Raw genomic sequence first — 16,692 nt, 5'->3', positions numbered from 1 at the left:
AAAAATCTCTTTTTTCCTCTTTATTTCCAGAGAGAGAGAAAGAGAGAGAGAGAGAGAGAGAGAGAGAGAGAGAGAGAGTCGTTTTAACCCATAACTATACACATCTTTGGGGGGGGGGGAAAGTTCTTGGACAGACACGATTCAAACACAATCCCGAGACGCTTTGTGGCAAAGTAGAGGTATACCTTGTTGCAATGCTTTATAAGTCGGTTTTTAAATAGGAATTCAAAAACCTATTTTTAAAGTCACTTCAGACTTCTTGATAGAGGATGGATCTCAGCAAAACCAAACCCCCAGCTACAGTACATGCTACAAGAGACCCAGGAAACAACCCCTTAAGAGTCAACTAAAAAAAAAAAAAATTGCAAACCAATGCAGCTCCTGCTTCCTGCAATGAATCTTTCAACCATGCGGGGCTAGATTGTCTTTTCCTGATGTTGTGAAACCTATTGGAGCTCCTTTTTGGCAATCAATGACCAATAAGAAACAGCACCATTCGGATTAGGATGACTATAGACAGTCTCTCTATCTGGGTTTCTTTCTATGTTCAGTCAAATGAACAGATGCTTCTTCTTTGTCTGAGATCCACGCATACAAATCCTCTACGTTTTAAAAACGTCTTTTCGATGCTCCTGTGGTCACTGGATATCATGTGTTTATTTACTCTTTTAAATTATTATTATTATTCTAGTAAGATCCCATGATTGTCTTCACAGTGTTGCTACCATTTCACCTTGTCATTTATAACAAGACTCCGTGCATTTCATGGAGCGTTCTTTGCTAGGTTCATTACAGGTTTGTTAAATACTTTTAAGTTTCAGAGTCCCAACATGATAACTTTCCCACTCTCTTCAACGGGGGAAAATAATAATAAAAAATCTGAACGAATTGTTCCTCATGCCTCGATAGGACTGGCTACCATGCTGTTAGGTGTATCTGGGAGCTGAGAGGACATTGATGCTACTTCACTTCCGGTGGAATTGGAACCTGGTCCTCCTTCTGAAAAATTAACCTGCCCAAAAGAAAATAAGGAGAGGGGAGGTTACAAATGTAGTTACAGTTATCAATTAAAGGCAGGAGGAGAAGAAAAAGATTTATAAATACATAAGCAACATGCACTACAAAGGGCATCATCCGAATCTCAATTAAATCAATGGGACTTTTTCCATTGACTTGAATGACTTTTGAATCAGCCCCTAAGTCAATTCACAGAACAAAATGGGCTGTGGGGGAGGGGAGGGGAGGGGGCACACAAAAACTGTTATTAATTAGACCTGTTTTCACAGGTCGTTCAGAGATCTTTGCATTCTAATTGTTCAGGAATTCCCAACAGTGTGTTGCAGTCAATTCTTTAAGAACCGTTATGTGTTTTCTGACATGAAACTGCAAGGCTACTTCCCACTCTCCTTTATGGTGCATAATACAATAAAAACGGGCATAATGTGTTTTCTTTTCAACAAGCCATCTTCTTCCCTGAGGGTGATGTGGACTCCATGGGCCTGTATTAAATGAGTCAATTGGGTAAAAAGGGTAACCAAAGCCACTCTGAGTTGGAGATCAGATCTTAATCTTACAATGTCCATAGTATGGAGAGTTGAGCATTTCTAATACACCCACAATTCAGTTGGCTCTTTCTTGGTTAGAAAATTCGGTGATTAAGGCCCTTCCTACATTGCAGAAATTTGCACCAGCCACTTGAACAGTCACTACACTGGGTCCATGCTACAAAATGCTCCTGAGGCATCTATTTTTCAATCTATATGCTCTATTTTTGGTCTAGCTGTCATAGAAAAAATATAGGGCAAATTTTGCCTCCAGGTTACATCCCAAAATATTGAATTCTGTTGCTAGACCTAGTACCCACCAAAGGCCAGTCTATCCCAGGGCTCAAAGATCTTCTGTTCAATTAGCCCAAAATAAGTAAAACAGACAAACCAGGTCAGTGTTTTGGTATATTTTGTCGTTGTTTTTTCTTTTTTTCACGCCTACCGGATGGCTTGGTTTAAGCAGGGGGAACTAGAAGATGCTCTAGAACCAAGATGATTTGTATCATAGCATCCACAGAACAGCCTGCTAAATTACAGGGCATTCCAAATGAACATAGCATTCCAAATGGAACAAATTAATTCTTCAGCATCAGAATAAGAGAAAAAAACATCATAAAAGTGAGTGGGTCACTAAAAGGAAAGGTCTAGAAATATACATTGGTGCTTCACACCTTTATTTTTATTTTCCAAGGGATCGTTTTGAAAAATTGCTTGATCAATCAAAAACCTCTATAGTAATATTTCGTTATTATTTATCACTGTGAATCGCTGAAAAACCATACACAACGTACCTTATTATTTTAAAGATCTGGTTTAAACACACTTAGGCCAGGAAATTGAGTTAAGGTTGAACTTCTGTCCTTAATTCACCTTGTTGAGCCTAAGTATTGCAGATGATATGGTCCCATATGAGCTGCCAAATGACGTAGGCATAAGGAAGTGAGTTAAGAACAGAATTTAGTCTTAAATTTCTGTCTTCTTGTTGGTTAAGCCAGTCCATTAATATTGTTTGGCTTTTGCATGTGACTATGTAATAACAATTCCCTTTATAAAATATAAGATATAATTTCAAAGGGGGTAGATATAAATATCTGCCTAGTGGTACATACTTAAAGAAAGATTTACACTTTCCCACCCTCTCTGTTTTAAGAATCTCATCGGTCTGGCTGACATAATATTCATACAGCTGAACTCAATTCTGTACTACATAGGCAACAAGAAAAAGGTGGACCCAATGTTAGTAATTGCTGTTGTAAGTTTACAAAGAGTAAAATGATGAATTGCTTATAGTTTTTAATGCTAGTCTCCTCCATAGATTTGCTTTAAAATGTAATGACTATAATTATCTTAATTACTATTTCAGACTGGTTTATGGGCCTGATCCAAAGCCCATTGAAATCAATAGGCTCCTTTCTACTGACTTCAAGTGGGCTTTCCATCAAACAACATAAAATCCATATTATTCAAAGTACTGACATATTGCAATAATGCGAATATCAGGAATGCATTTATAGTCTCTGGTTCATATCTCACAGCACATATACACCAAGTTTAGAGAATACCCAATATTCTGCCCCTTGTACACATTAGCATATTCAGTCTGGGAACTAACACTTACTAGCTGCTGAAAAGCAGGTTGATCTATGTCACTCTGCAATGCGAAGTCACTCAGTACTTTCCAAGGAGGCTGGTAACTCTGCACTTCCACTGGGTTAGCCTGTAAACCCCCATCATGTCTCTCAGGACTAGCAGCCACCATAGGAGTTCCTGTCATCCCTTGAATATTCTGTAAACAACCGACCAAAAGATGTTAATGAGCTTTGTTAACTTTATTGTATATAAGCACTGAGTCAATAAACTGCTATTCTATCTTATCTATACAGTCGCCTTTATTTACATAGTTAATCTGCTGTGAACGTCTTACCCTATTCTACTATAGGTCAGCCTATTTCTGCATTTATCACACTGGAAGTTACTTTCTTTCTCCCTAATCCTTGTATTTCTTCATGCCCGGTTGCCTAAAAGGTTATTAACTACTTACACCAAATACCACTGCCTGGCGATGCATGGTAAGGAACAAGAAACAGTTAACAACCTTGGGTTTATATTTTGCGTCCATGCTGGCTTTCTGTGTGCCCTTAACTGGATCGTATAACCTCTACGCTACCCACCTCGGGTGCCTGAGGAGCTTTTGAAAATAAACGCTAGGGCTGTTATGTACAAAAGGACTTGGAGCCTTCAGGAACAGTGTGCTGATAACATTGTGTTTTATTGCATTCTAACAGAGTAAAATGAATCTCCTTAAATGCCACTTAACTAGGCAGCCTTATGAATTCATAGTCTTTTTCGGGTCAGTCAATATACGAAATACAGAGGGAATGAGTAGCCGCTTGTGTCTTTCACCAACAGAAGTTGGCCCAATAAAAAAAAAATATTACCTCATCCACCTTGTCCCTTCTTGAAAGGCTCAAAGGGGGGTGGGGGTGGGAGGAAGGTTGCAAAATGGAGCAAGGCAACTTGTTTGGCTAAATCCTGCAATTTAAACGCGAGCCAGCTTGTTTGCGTCATGTGTGCATATGCACGCGTACATAACTATATATAATGCTGAAAATATTGTGTCTAAGATGACAAATCAAGATCTTCCCCTTGCATTTGTCTTTTGCTGCACCGGGCTCAGTTGCTCACCTATACCAATATGCACGTTGTAATATAGAAAGTGGTAAGAAAATGCATCAGATTTGTGGTTTTGACTCCCCCATTGAAGAGGGGGAGTGCATCTTTCCCCCTTAAGAGTCCATGGCGTTTGTAAAATAAATATCACACAATGCTTGGCTTCATGACATCCCCTAAACTCTAGGGCTCGCAATTCGCATTTACTCTCATGCACACTGAATCCTGAGCCCCACCGAAAGGCGTGTCCACTTGAGCAGGCGGTGTAATCCTCTCGCTACGGTCTATTTTAAATTGCATTGGCAACAGAATAGGGGAATCATATTTACAGGAATCTGAAGGCAAACCAACTTGCACCACATCTGTACTTTTTTTTTTAAAAAATGGAGCTCTCACATAATCAGCGGCAGTTATCTGCCCAGACAAAACCACACCCCAAAGAAGGCTGGGGAGAGGTGGGCTCTCTCTCTTGGTACAATTTCAAGATCAAAGGATCGTTTCCACTTCCGGAAGGACCGTTCCATTAGGGTCCCAGCCTGCAGCCACTTACAGTTTTGTCATTGGGCTGCTGTTGCTGAAGCTGCTTCATCATGATGCTCCTTTTTTTGTCCTTGCATCGCTTGTTTTGAAACCAGACCCGGATGACCCTCGGGCTGAGGCCAGTCATTTCCACCAGTTGCTCCTTCATAAGCGCGTCGGGTCTGGGGTTGGCAGCGTAGCAGGTCCTCAAGGTGTGAAGCTGTTTCTCGTTAAGCACAGTCCGGACTCGGGTGGTCTTCTCGGGCTGCTTGTGGACGTGGGGTCGAAGAGCGGGCTGCCTGGCAGAGATAGGTTCTGCTGCAAGGGAAAGGGGGAGGAACGAACAGGATCCCCATAAGTAAGAGGCAGAGAATCTAGAGAGAGTCAGAGCTTTCTGGGGCAGATCCTTATTGAAAAGGCCATAAAGGCATTCAGCTCTGAAGTCTTGTCCTTCTCTCTCCTCTACCAGCTAAGGGAATCACACCACAATTGGTATTTTTTACTGTACAGACAAATAATTTTTTTTGGGGGGGGGGGAGAGAGGGGCGGACGACAAGAAACAAACTGAAGATCAACCCTGTATTATCTTTGACAGACAAGGAATATTCTACTTCATAATAGGCAAGGGCAGGGAAGTATTTATTTATGGAGAAGCCACAAAAGCAGATAGCTTAAAAGTTTCAAAAGGGAGCACTTCGCATAATTTGCGTGTCTGCCTCTTGTATGTAGTCACTATCACAACATGGCCTGAGACCTTGAGCACAGTTACACGCACCGGCTACCAACGCCGCTGCTCCAAAACAAAGCAAACGCATCCATTGTAGAAAACCTTGTCTGTGAAAGGCGCATCCCGAGAGCCCAAGAGAAGGGGCTGTTTGGGAAAGTGGAGGATCAAGGTGAAGTTATGTCTTATGAAGATATTACAAAATCATAAAAGGGGAAGGGAAAAGCATGGCAGTTGATTATTTTAATGGAAACCGACGGGAAATGCAACCAAATGGACAGATATTGTCATATCGAAAGTTAGAAATACATCGTTTTACGGATGTGCATATATTTTTTTGTTCTTCAGAAATTAAATTGATTAGAATACCCTAAATGTTACTTGACCAGAAATAAAGGGGCAACATTACTAAAGGCCTGGCCAAGGAGTGTTCAATTTTGTCCTGTAAAATTGAGTTTCTATTTCTCCGTTGTCACAACAAAATCGCAAAAACATTCGATGAAGACCGAACAAGATTCCCCCAATACCGGTAATTTTGTAACTGCAGACACAATATTCCCTATAAAACATGCACAAACATGCTCGAAGGGATGCGCATAATCTGCCCGAAATTCTGGACTGATTAGCTATATGTTTCTCTGCTTTTTATACATAGGTCACTTGAAAACTGCTCAGACGAGGCATCTGTGCCCCTATAAACATGGCAGGGTTTGTAAATATCCCTTAACCTTAGTTACCTGGATAGCAGTTCTCCATTCCTATCTTGTGTCGTTTATTTGTCTGTGAAAGATACTCCCCTTCCTGAAGCTCAGTTTCTATAACTATCTAATGCAAAGGTCGAAAACTAGAAGTATAAGTAAACCTGTATGCTGGGTCCAGTCTAAAGTTGCAACGCAGAGTTTAAGATGAAATTCTCATCAAATCACATAAAACGTCTCAAGAAGGCAGAATCGCTTTAAAAGGCAATTAGTGAAGATTAGCTTGTTGACAGTTTTAAATTACAGCCTAAGTGCTCGCCTGTAGTTATTAAGTCTATCTCTTTTTGGACCCCCTTTCTACCAATGTTTTAAAACAACCTGTTCCAAATGTTTTGGAAAAAAAATAATGAAAAGGGATTTGTGATTCAATACTGAAGTGCTATATATACACATTAGATTATCTATCTATCTATCTATCTAACCAACCCACTTTCAAAGGAGGAAATGTATGCCCCAAAGGGTCCACTGGTTCTCCCAGGCCTCTCATTTGACAAATGCACATACAATACCTGAGGTATGTACTTCCAGTGCACCACTAGATTTCATGGTTTTAATACTGGCTTATATATGCGTGTTACACATATATTATATTACACACACATATATATATCGTATTTATATAAATCTATATACAGCTATAATGTATTAGTGTGTTTATATAAATACATACACACATATAATGTTTTAGAGATAGATCTAAAGATATGCCTTCGGATATATACATGTGTGTACATACATATAGCCAGGTGTGTGTCTTCTATTGTCATATGTGCCAGGTGTTGCCGTTATATTGTCATCTATAGGTGTATATATGGATAATGATAGTATGTGTGTGGTTATAGCATTTCCATAGGAAGGCTCACCCGTAGAGAGAGAGAGAGATCTATAGCTGTGCCTGGCTCTGCACAGCACACGTGTCCTGCAGAACACGCCATACGCATGCATACACATATATGTCTACAGGGCTGTACAATACACACACACACAGAGGCAGAGGAATGAAGGAAAGACTGGAACAAAGCCCTGGCCGCTCTCGCTGCAGAGCCGATTGATGCACAGAGTGGCTGTGGCCTGCAGTCGCAGCAGCTCGCTCCCCCCTCCCCGGTGGGCTGGAGGAGTACCTGCCATCTGCAGCGGTCTGGCGGGATGAAGGGGGCTGAGCGGGTCCCCCGCTCCCAGGCTGGCCCTTTCCACCACGTCGTGGTCGGCTCGGCAGAAGAGGCCGTCCTCCCGCAGCGCGAACTCGTCCCCTGGGATGAGCTGGCGGCTGCAGGCCACGCAGCGGAAACACTCGATGTGATACACCTTGGAGCGGGCTCGCATCACGAAGTCGTTCTTGCTGAAGCCGATGCTGCACTTGGCGCACTTGATGCCGTATAACCTGAGCAGGGCCCGGCCCAGAGACAAGAAGGAGAAAAGAGGTTTCACCCCCAGTCGTGTGCAGCCCCCCGGCCCTGCTCCACTCGCCACACGCCGCCCGCTAGTTAAACAAGCCTTTACAGCACAGAAGCCAGAAGGGGAAAGGAATAAAACGGATTCAGTTACCGCCAATGCCCAGATCTCGCCGCTGTAAAAGGCAGCAGAGCTCAGACGACCCCCCCCCCCCCGGCTCCCGCAAGCACCACGGGGGCGAAGGGGGGGGGGGGGGGAAACAAACACAAAACCTCCGGGAGGATTTTCCTAACCCCTCTCCTGCCCTACAGCCTGAGTCGCCCAGCAAAGGGGGCGGCGGGGGGCCCACCGGGCGCTCTCACACTGGGCTCAGGGCACGTTGGCTGCCCCCACGCTGCTCCAGAGCTATAGCAAGCCGCTTGTGTATAATATGTAAAATAAAGGCTGGCTCCGATGACAGAGAGTGACATCCATTGCACAAACACAAACCTATTAGCCTCCTTTTTTTTTTTTTTCTTTCTTTTTTTTTTTTTTTTGGAATGAAACCTTCAGGAGTTTTGCCGCCTCCTGCACACTAGGGCTTCCAGTAGCTAAAGTTTTACTTCTCCCTTCTCAGGACACCGAAGGAGGAACTTTTCTAGGAACTACAGGTCTCAAGATTCTTTCTACCTTCCGCCTTCTTTCTGTAGCGTAACTTTTCTATTAAAGTGCGTTTTAAAGGATGCGGCGTTCCAGCCCTTCTCCTAATTCAACCTTTCCACTCCCCCCTCCCCCCCCCCCAACAGCACCACCTTAAGCTGAACGCTAAGCCTTCAAACAAACGAAAGGAAAAACTTCCTTACTGGTATCTCAACAGAGCAAATAATTCGCCTCTTTGTTTTATACATCTTTAATAGCTACTGTGTTGGAGCTTGAGTCCTCTTCGATACGGAAAGAGGAAAGATATTTCAGGTAGCAATATTTATCTACATAGACAGAGATACATTTCTATTAGCTGTAGTTCGGAGTCATATTTCACAGCTCCACGGTGTATCGGCTCAGACTGAATATTATTTAGCTAACCTCTTTGATTAACAAGGCAAGTTAGTATTCTTTCTAATTCTAAACATATATGCACACATAGGTATATACGTATTCACTCACACACTCTTAAATAGTTTACCACATGCATATACACATATGTTCTCCCAAATACCCTTTGTAATGCACACAGTCTCTGTGTTGTGTGTATGTCTATACGCACACACATATTTACACCGTATTTGTGTGTGTATGTATAGCAGGGTGTGTGTCACACACAATGTATTCAATTTCTACTCAGATCTAAAACTTCTGAATAATAAGATCTCAGGAAAAATAACGAAAGATCTCCAAATATTATAGCTTAATAGGTACGAATTATTTTTGGGCATATGCTTGACAATTTTATATTTGCTCAGAGTCTAGTGCAAGGTCGCCTAGCACAAATTGTACACCTTTTATTTTAAATAATTTGAACAAATGAAATTTGTTTTGCAGAAACTTTTCAAAGTTGCAATTATTTGCTCATTTCCCCTACTCAATGAAATTCACACAGGAACGGAATGACCAGATCACACTCCCAAATATTTTCTCTCTTTTGAAACGGGGAAAGAGTCAAAGAAGAACGTTAAAAAATAAAATCAAATAAAAACACCGCTCCCGGATGCGTTTAAAGGTAAAGCTAAGAACGGAGCGGATTGTTCTCAACATTGCAAAACTTTGAGGATAATTTCACAACGTGGCTTTAAGGAACAAACTATTTATGATATTTGCATTAGAGGAACTCAAGTGCTTTATTCTGATTCGGAAATAAAATGAATCTACAAAGGTATCTTAAATGGGTGATATTTATTCCTAAAACTTTCTGTAACTATGTTTTGGCCATTCAGCATAGCTAATATCCAAAATTCTGCTATACACAAACCTAGCAGATGACACCAAAGGCTAGCAATAGATAAACATGACCCAAGAGCACAAATAATAAACATCCCCAGAGTTCTGCTTTGGTTTCGCTATAGTGTTAGGATTGGCAACTCTCACATTTTATCAGTTACCAGATTTTAATGTGAGGAAGGAAGCAGTTCCATTATCTAAATATACCCAATTGTTCGCGAACAGATGATGGGCAATTTGATCTGCTCTGTCTAATTCATCAGCACAGATAAGATAAGAAAGAAAAGGCAGTCAGGTATCACGAAGGGGTTAATATTTAAAAAGAGTACATGCCAGTTATTTTAGCAAAGAAACATTGTAGTCTATCTTTTACCCTTATAATAAACGGCTCTTCCTTCAGAACTGAACTGTAAACTTCATCTTATTTTTTTTTATAATAGGCCCTACTGTAAATAGGTTTATTTGTCCGCTCTGTTTTTTCTTTTTTTACTGCATACATGTTTGAAGTGTCTTCATTCTGTATCTGATTTTGCCTTCCTGTAACTCGTACAACAAACACACAGAGCTGCATTTTTCAGGTATGTGTTTAAAAGCGACCAGCTCTGTGCCAGAATAGCTATACTATTAAAATATATTTATATGCTATCCTGCTTTGTTAGGATCACAGCACATATTGCAGGAATTGTGCTTTACCAGGAGAAGTCCTTACAAACTCTAGCTATTCCTGAGTTTGAGTGCTTTATATTTTTCCTTTTAATTTATGGAATAAACTTGACTAGAACTTTTCCCCTTATACCTTTGGAGAATTAACTTGTTTTTTTGTAAACAACAAACAAACAAACAAACAAACAAAAACCCTCTCCCTCTGTCTGTCTCTATATACAGTAAAATCTAACCAAATAATCAAACAGCGTAAATGGCGTACCTGATATAATCTCTTTTACAGTAGGTTTTGCCATCCCTAACAAAGCACGTACAGGTCTCGTCCAAATACTGATTACACTCTGCACACTTCAAACACGCCGCATGCCATTCCAAATCCGGAGAAACCCTCAGAATATACTGATCGTGAATTTGATTGCCGCAACCAACACATAGGGAAATCAGACGTTTTTCTGAAATGAAAATAAATACATGATTGACTAACCGTTTACTCTCCTACAGAGATAAACACACTTTTAGTGTCGATCCCTTATAGGGCATACTCTGGGAGGTTTAGATTTTTTTAAAAAGAGCATTGCACTTTCGGATGGTAATTGAAGTGTGCCATCAAAACCTTGCCTCATTTAGAAAGGAGGCGGAACGTATGTTAAAATGCAGATGTGAACAGCCTTCGGTGTGAAGCTTCTAATTTTGCAAGCCTTGCACGCAACCCAAACTCCCTCGTTTTGCATTTTTTCTTCGCTCCAGGGGAGATATATATATATATATATGGGTTTGGCTGGAAACGTTGGGAACTGAACGAGTGGATGTTTAAACCCCTCTCCCGTATAACACTGGGCTCGATATTGTGAGCAAGCATAGACAGCATTACAGTTGTCACTGGCTCTCCTTCGCACGCCTAATGCTAATTCGCCTACATGGGCTAGGTGCTGTATATTCAGGAAGACCCACTGGAGTCTAACGCGAAGACAGCTAAATCCCCAGGGCAGCCTGGAGATACCATTAAAATCCTGCCTGCGCCCCAAACTTTAAAGGCACCCAGGACCCAAGGCTAAGGATAAGAGGTTAAAACACAGCAAGCATGCAAGCATGGCAACAAAGGCACCTTCTCTACCATTCCAGTGAAGTTCAGATGAGCAGCTCCTAGCAGCTCCCTGCCTCACACGGTTTCAACAGACAGCACATTGATTCCAACAAAACGGTAAAAAAAAATAAAAATAAAAATAAAAAAAATCCTCCTTACTTTTTGGTGGGTCTCCCATGTCTCCCATATCTGTAAGAGGGGGTATTGTCCACAGTGGAATGGTGGTGTGCGCTTTCGTTTTAAGACCCCAAAGTAGGTTTTTAAGCGGTTGCTAAAAAAAAAAGCAGAGGGTGAGATACGGGCAGCAGCCGGGCTGCAGAGGCGCTGCTGGCCGGGCGGCACTGCCCTCTCTCGCGCTGCCGGGCAGTCCAGTTTTGCCCGTGTGCTGGGACTGGAAGAGGCGCTGCGGAGCCGGACTCAGCGCTGATCGGGCGCTAGGCTCTTCCTTATCTCTTACTCAAACTTCTCTGCTCCAACTCGGCTAGATCTCCATTGGCCTGACGTAACGCGCGGGGACGTCAAGCCTGTCCCGCGCCGATTGGTGGAAGGGAGCGCAGAGCAGCTGTTCTGATTATCATATTTCAGTCGCCGCAGCCTTGCAAGGCTGCGGCGGCGGCTCTGGGGTTCAGGGGCAACTTCCCCACTCCTCATTTGTGTACCCCTCTCGACTTTATTCTTGCCACTCTTCTGCAGGGCTCCTTCCGAGCGCCCCTGGCACCGTCCACTTTACTGTCTTTGCTCCATTTCTTGCTGGGCGCTTGTCAGATCCCCCTCCCCACTGAACTTTTCTTTTTTGGGGGGGGGGTGGAGTTCTGGCTATTTACATTTCGGTATTTATAATTCCATGTTTTGGGGTGGCTTCAGCTATTTCCTTCCTTGGTATCTGTCTTTGCTAGGCAGCAGAATTTGCCCCGGTTAGATGAGGGGGTAACCTACTTTTAAAAAGATAAAAAGAAATACTCGCTGTATAAAGTCACAGATACAAGGTTTAATTGTTTGTCTTTCCGATTCTCCTTTTTTTTTTTCCTTCTTGAAACTGAATAACGGCTTTATGGATTTCTGCTAAACACGAGATCGAAGAAGATACAAATATTTACCTTAAACTGCCCCTCAAAATCTCTCCATTCTATTCCCCCCCTTTTTTTCTAACCCTTTTTACGTCTCCTTTAGTTTAAGCCGAAGTTGAGGTCTATCAACTTTCATCGGTTCGACAATAATGGATATACACGTACAGTAAAGCTCAAAGAGTCTCTCTTTATGGCAAACGTACTAATTTATTTATACACACACCCCCAACGTAATTCTACCCTCTTTTTTACTATATTTTGTCTGAATTTACAGCAATGCAAATGCTGGAGGTAATATACGTCTTTGCGTGTACCTCTTTTTTGAGAAATGTGGAGAATTTCATTCAGCTACTCCAGAGAACTAAAATATAAGAAAATATTGTGTAGCTGGTCCCCAATAATATTGTTTGTGATTTTTCAGTTATGCATTTCGGTACACGGGTACTCCTAAAACTAAAGTCCTTGTAACTTTAGGGCCATGAAACCTTGCACAGGCAATTTCAGTGACCCCTTAAGGGGCTGCTGGCTTAATAATTTGACTCTCAATTGTTGAAAGCTTTCCAATCTAGTAAAACACATGCACATTTTTAAAGTTTAAGGTACCCATTTCTTTATATCTTTGCAACATTCAGGCTTTGATCACACTATGACCTGAACCTCTCTTAGCTGTTAAATATGTGAAGCTGTATCCTCCACATACCGTTATAACTCCGCTAAGCAAAATGAAACAATACCTTGCATAATTCTTTTAGGGTTTCTTTGGAACCCGCTTCTGTCTCGTTCTATATGGGTTCTTATACCGCCGTCATCACCTTATTATTTTAGCGCCTTCCAGCTGGAGGCTTCTAAACAATGTTTATCAGTAAAATGTTTTTTTTTTCCCAGTGTCCCTTTCTTTTAAAGGAAACTGACAAGGCAAGAGTTTGGATAAAAGAAAAAAAAAAACAGTCCAACTAGACTATATATACACACGGAAATTGTGTTGCGCTGGAATGGCCAAAAAGTTATTAAATTTAAATGTGATAATTATTATGCTACTGCAAAGCAAAAGATCTAGTAGCACTCCTAACTACAGTCTGAAAGATGTTTTCATTTGCAATGTGCAGGGGTGTAGATATATCTAATAAAAAGGGAATCGGAGGTTCCTGTAAAGATATTAAGATGCCGGTCTTGATACGAATTCAAGATGTCAGGAGACAAAGATGTTGCAAGTACACACACCTTACATATTTAACATTTACATGGACAGTAGAAGTTGCAACTAGGTGACCATTTAATTCTTCTTGAAACCGGCGAGGTTTTATTTATTTATTTACTTACTTATTTTAAGTCTCTCTCTCTCACTCTCACACACACACGTTGCGGTGTTTTCGCTCTGCAACCCAATAAGCAATGACCAAGAATTATTGCTGATGATAGCAATTCCAAAGAAACAAGCTGGCATGTGGCTGGGGCAAACTTTTAATAATGGGCAATTTCACATTAATACACTTAAATACGTATATTGTGCACAAGTCTCACACATATTGCAAGCAAAGATCATCCACTGTGAGATCTGGTAGGAGACATTGCATAACTGAATATTAAATATATACCTCAAACCGATAGTCAGTTCAAGGTGGAGAGAGTCATCCTCACGGAGGAATGTTTGTGAGAGTTTTGTCCGGGACACTTTTGGGGAGATATCAGGCCATTGCACAGTTAGCCACTGTAAAATAAAAAAGTATAGCATGGAAATATCGCACTAAAAATACTAACACGTTCATCTGATAACCATTACGCTCACATTTTGTCTCATCACTGATTTATTCTCCTTTTCAGACCTCTCTCTTTCTCCATCCTTATGGCATTTCTACCATCACCTATGAACAAACCAACCAAAGCCAAGAAACGAACGAACCAAGAAAACCCACTCACACACTTTGTAAAGGTGGCTGTGGCAGATTAAATCTAGCTGCGATTAGCAGTTTAGACATTTTCAATACACGCTCGCAGCAGCGACCTCTTGTGTTCAAAAAAGGCATTTATCCCCCCTAATGTCACAAACGCCGGCACATTTTTTGACCTTTTGTGAATTTCTACGTCGGGTCAAAAATAATTCCTTATTGAACGTGGCATACTAATGAACCTCCTCCAGGAGCAAATGAATGGAAGACCCCGATGGACCCCCCCACAAATACGTGTAACTTTAAAAATGTGCCCGATCTTAATTATAAACATCGAGGGGGGTTACAAGTGACTTTAATAGAGAGGGGTCTTTTCTGTTCCAGGCCCATGTGTTCTTTTCCCAGAGATGGTCTGTATTCTTCTCCATTTGCCTAAACACGAGGAGGATTACAATCAGGAGTCCATTTCTGAAAGACTGCCTCTGTTTTCCATTGGACCACCATTGTTTGTTTGAAAATAACTCAATCTGATTTTAATTCTATTACAACCCCCCCCCCCCTTTTTGTATATACTTCTGGCGGAGGTGACTGAATTTTAAGCTTGATCTTTGCAAATGATGTGCAGTGCAGTAAGCGAGAAACCTGTCTCCGCCCCAACAAACCAGGATTGGGAAGGAAAGGAGGGATTTGAGGCTTTGATCAAGCTTCTCTCTCTCTCTCTCTTCCTCCCCCCCCCCCCCCCCCCCCAGCTACTGATTTGCTTACTGTGTATTCGATTCGCGTTCCTGTGAAGGCAAAGCTCTATATTTAGCCAGCATCAGAATCGGGTTTAAGGGAGTGGAATAATGAGTGGAACTGCCAGTTTCAATGAGTAAGGTATTTAGAGAAAAAGACTGCAGCAGGATCTCTTTTATGATATCAATAGACATGTGATGGGGAAGACATAAAACGGGATTTGTACGTATTGTAGACACTTCCGAAAATCTGTATTTCTATTTGTTCCTTGTACTTTTCTTTCCTTATTTATTTACTTTGGGGGGGGGGGGGGGAAGAGGGGTCGTCTTCTGACAAGTGTATGGCAATACAAGCAATCAATAGCTTTCGCCACGGTCAGGGACTCCGTTGAGATTATGTGCATTTAAAAGAAGCAGTGATTAACCCTTTCCATTCCATAAAGACTATTTCTCTATTGATAATACAAAGGCACAGGTATGTATTTTGATAGCGGTAAAACTGCAGAAGATTCATCCACTGAACAAAATAATTACAGCACTGTCTCCTAAGACAAAATTATTGTTTTTAATATATATATTTTATATATATCCACGAATGTAAAAGCAGCCAGTCATTTTGATTTTAGTAAAGGGATGCGGTAATTTAGATCACAACTGGACTTTGAGCATGAACTTGAATTGTGCAGGCACTGCGTTGCATCCTTGTTATATTTTTAATGAATGAGACTTGCCTTTTAAAAGGCTAGACCAATCACCGGATCTAATTCAGTCTTTCGGCGTAAATTTACGAGACTAAAGTTTCTGTTGACATTCTATTTTATTCAGATAGTAGAGGAAAGTCTCCGCAGAGACAACGTTTGATTCTTCTCTATAGATTAGATACTGGTGGGGTATATTTGTATTCCACTACAACACTCCCGTAAAATACACACGCGGAGAGAGTTATCCGACAGTTTATTCAAGCCTTAAGAATTGACAGGGTGGACTAAGGTCAGTTTAAAACTTTTCTGTAACGCTTCGGACCAGACAGACGATTCTAAAATAGAGCGGATTGAATCTGTCCAGCGGCTTTGGACTCCTGAAGATTCAAATTTATTTTAATTGCATCACGGAATCCGGCATGGGAATCAGGTTTGTGCCAATGAAATATGCTGAGGAAGGGTTTTTGTAATATTGAAATACAAAACAATGTCGCGGGGAAATCAATCCTGAAATGTATTAGATTCTCCGGAGAATAGGGCTTGATTCTCCAGAGGGGTGCGATCTTTAATCTTCCAGTCCTGGCTGCTGAACGTTCAGAAGAAATGTACCATATCAGTACTAAATCTATCAAAACACAAGAAAAACTGTCAGTGGCTTTCTGGAAGCTTAGAGCCTTCTCGAGTTAATAATACAATACGGTTTATTAAATCGTCCAACCACTTAAAGAAGTAACATCCCTTCCCTGCCATATCTGACAGCATTAGATCTATCACTAAACAGGGCAGCTAAAGCGTCCCTAGGTTTAATTCAGGCAGAAACGGGAAATCTATAAACAAAAATACATGGAGGAAAGCAACATCTTGCACTCGGGCAAGAAAATTCAGCAAGCCCTCATCCAAAAATGTGCCTTTACAAGAAGAGACCGGTTCAGAAGTGAAGGCTTTAAAATTAGATAATCTCCTGGAAAGGTTTAAAAACAAAGATTTGGTCAGTTAAGCGTTACCTATACCTTAGTATCCACTGAACGCGATC

At 41.3% G+C, this 16,692-nt stretch overlaps 1 protein-coding gene across 1 annotated transcript; it reads right to left on the bottom strand.

Annotated features, from left to right (window-relative positions):
- Window positions 1-507: 507 nt before the first annotated feature.
- ISL1 (ISL LIM homeobox 1) lies at window positions 508-11,458 on the bottom strand. Its single transcript, XM_073346170.1, has 6 exons — window positions 11,431-11,458; window positions 10,450-10,639; window positions 7,340-7,599; window positions 4,768-5,054; window positions 3,166-3,333; window positions 508-1,012 (listed from the first exon to the last, which is right to left on the bottom strand). The coding sequence occupies exons 1-6, from the start codon at window positions 11,456-11,458 to the stop codon at window positions 896-898; spliced, it is 1,050 nt and encodes a 349-aa protein (XP_073202271.1). The 3' UTR covers window positions 508-895.
- Window positions 11,459-16,692: the final 5,234 nt, after the last annotated feature.

Source organism: Lepidochelys kempii, chromosome 5 (assembly GCF_965140265.1).
Source record: "Lepidochelys kempii isolate rLepKem1 chromosome 5, rLepKem1.hap2, whole genome shotgun sequence".
Lineage (NCBI taxonomy): Eukaryota > Metazoa > Chordata > Testudines > Cheloniidae > Lepidochelys > Lepidochelys kempii.
The sequence above is the reverse complement of the archived record's forward strand: the minus strand, read 5'-3'. Positions and strand labels throughout refer to the sequence as shown.

Coding starts and splice junctions, on each gene's coding strand:
- ISL1 (XM_073346170.1), bottom strand. CDS start 11,458: ATGGGAGACATGGGAGACCCACCAAAAA. Junction 10,640..11,430: donor CATGGGAGACCCACCAAAAA/GTAAGGAGGATT, acceptor TTTTCATTTCAG/AAAAACGTCTGATTTCCCTA. Junction 5,055..7,339: donor CAGACCGCTGCAGATGGCAG/GTACTCCTCCAG, acceptor TTTCCCTTGCAG/CAGAACCTATCTCTGCCAGG.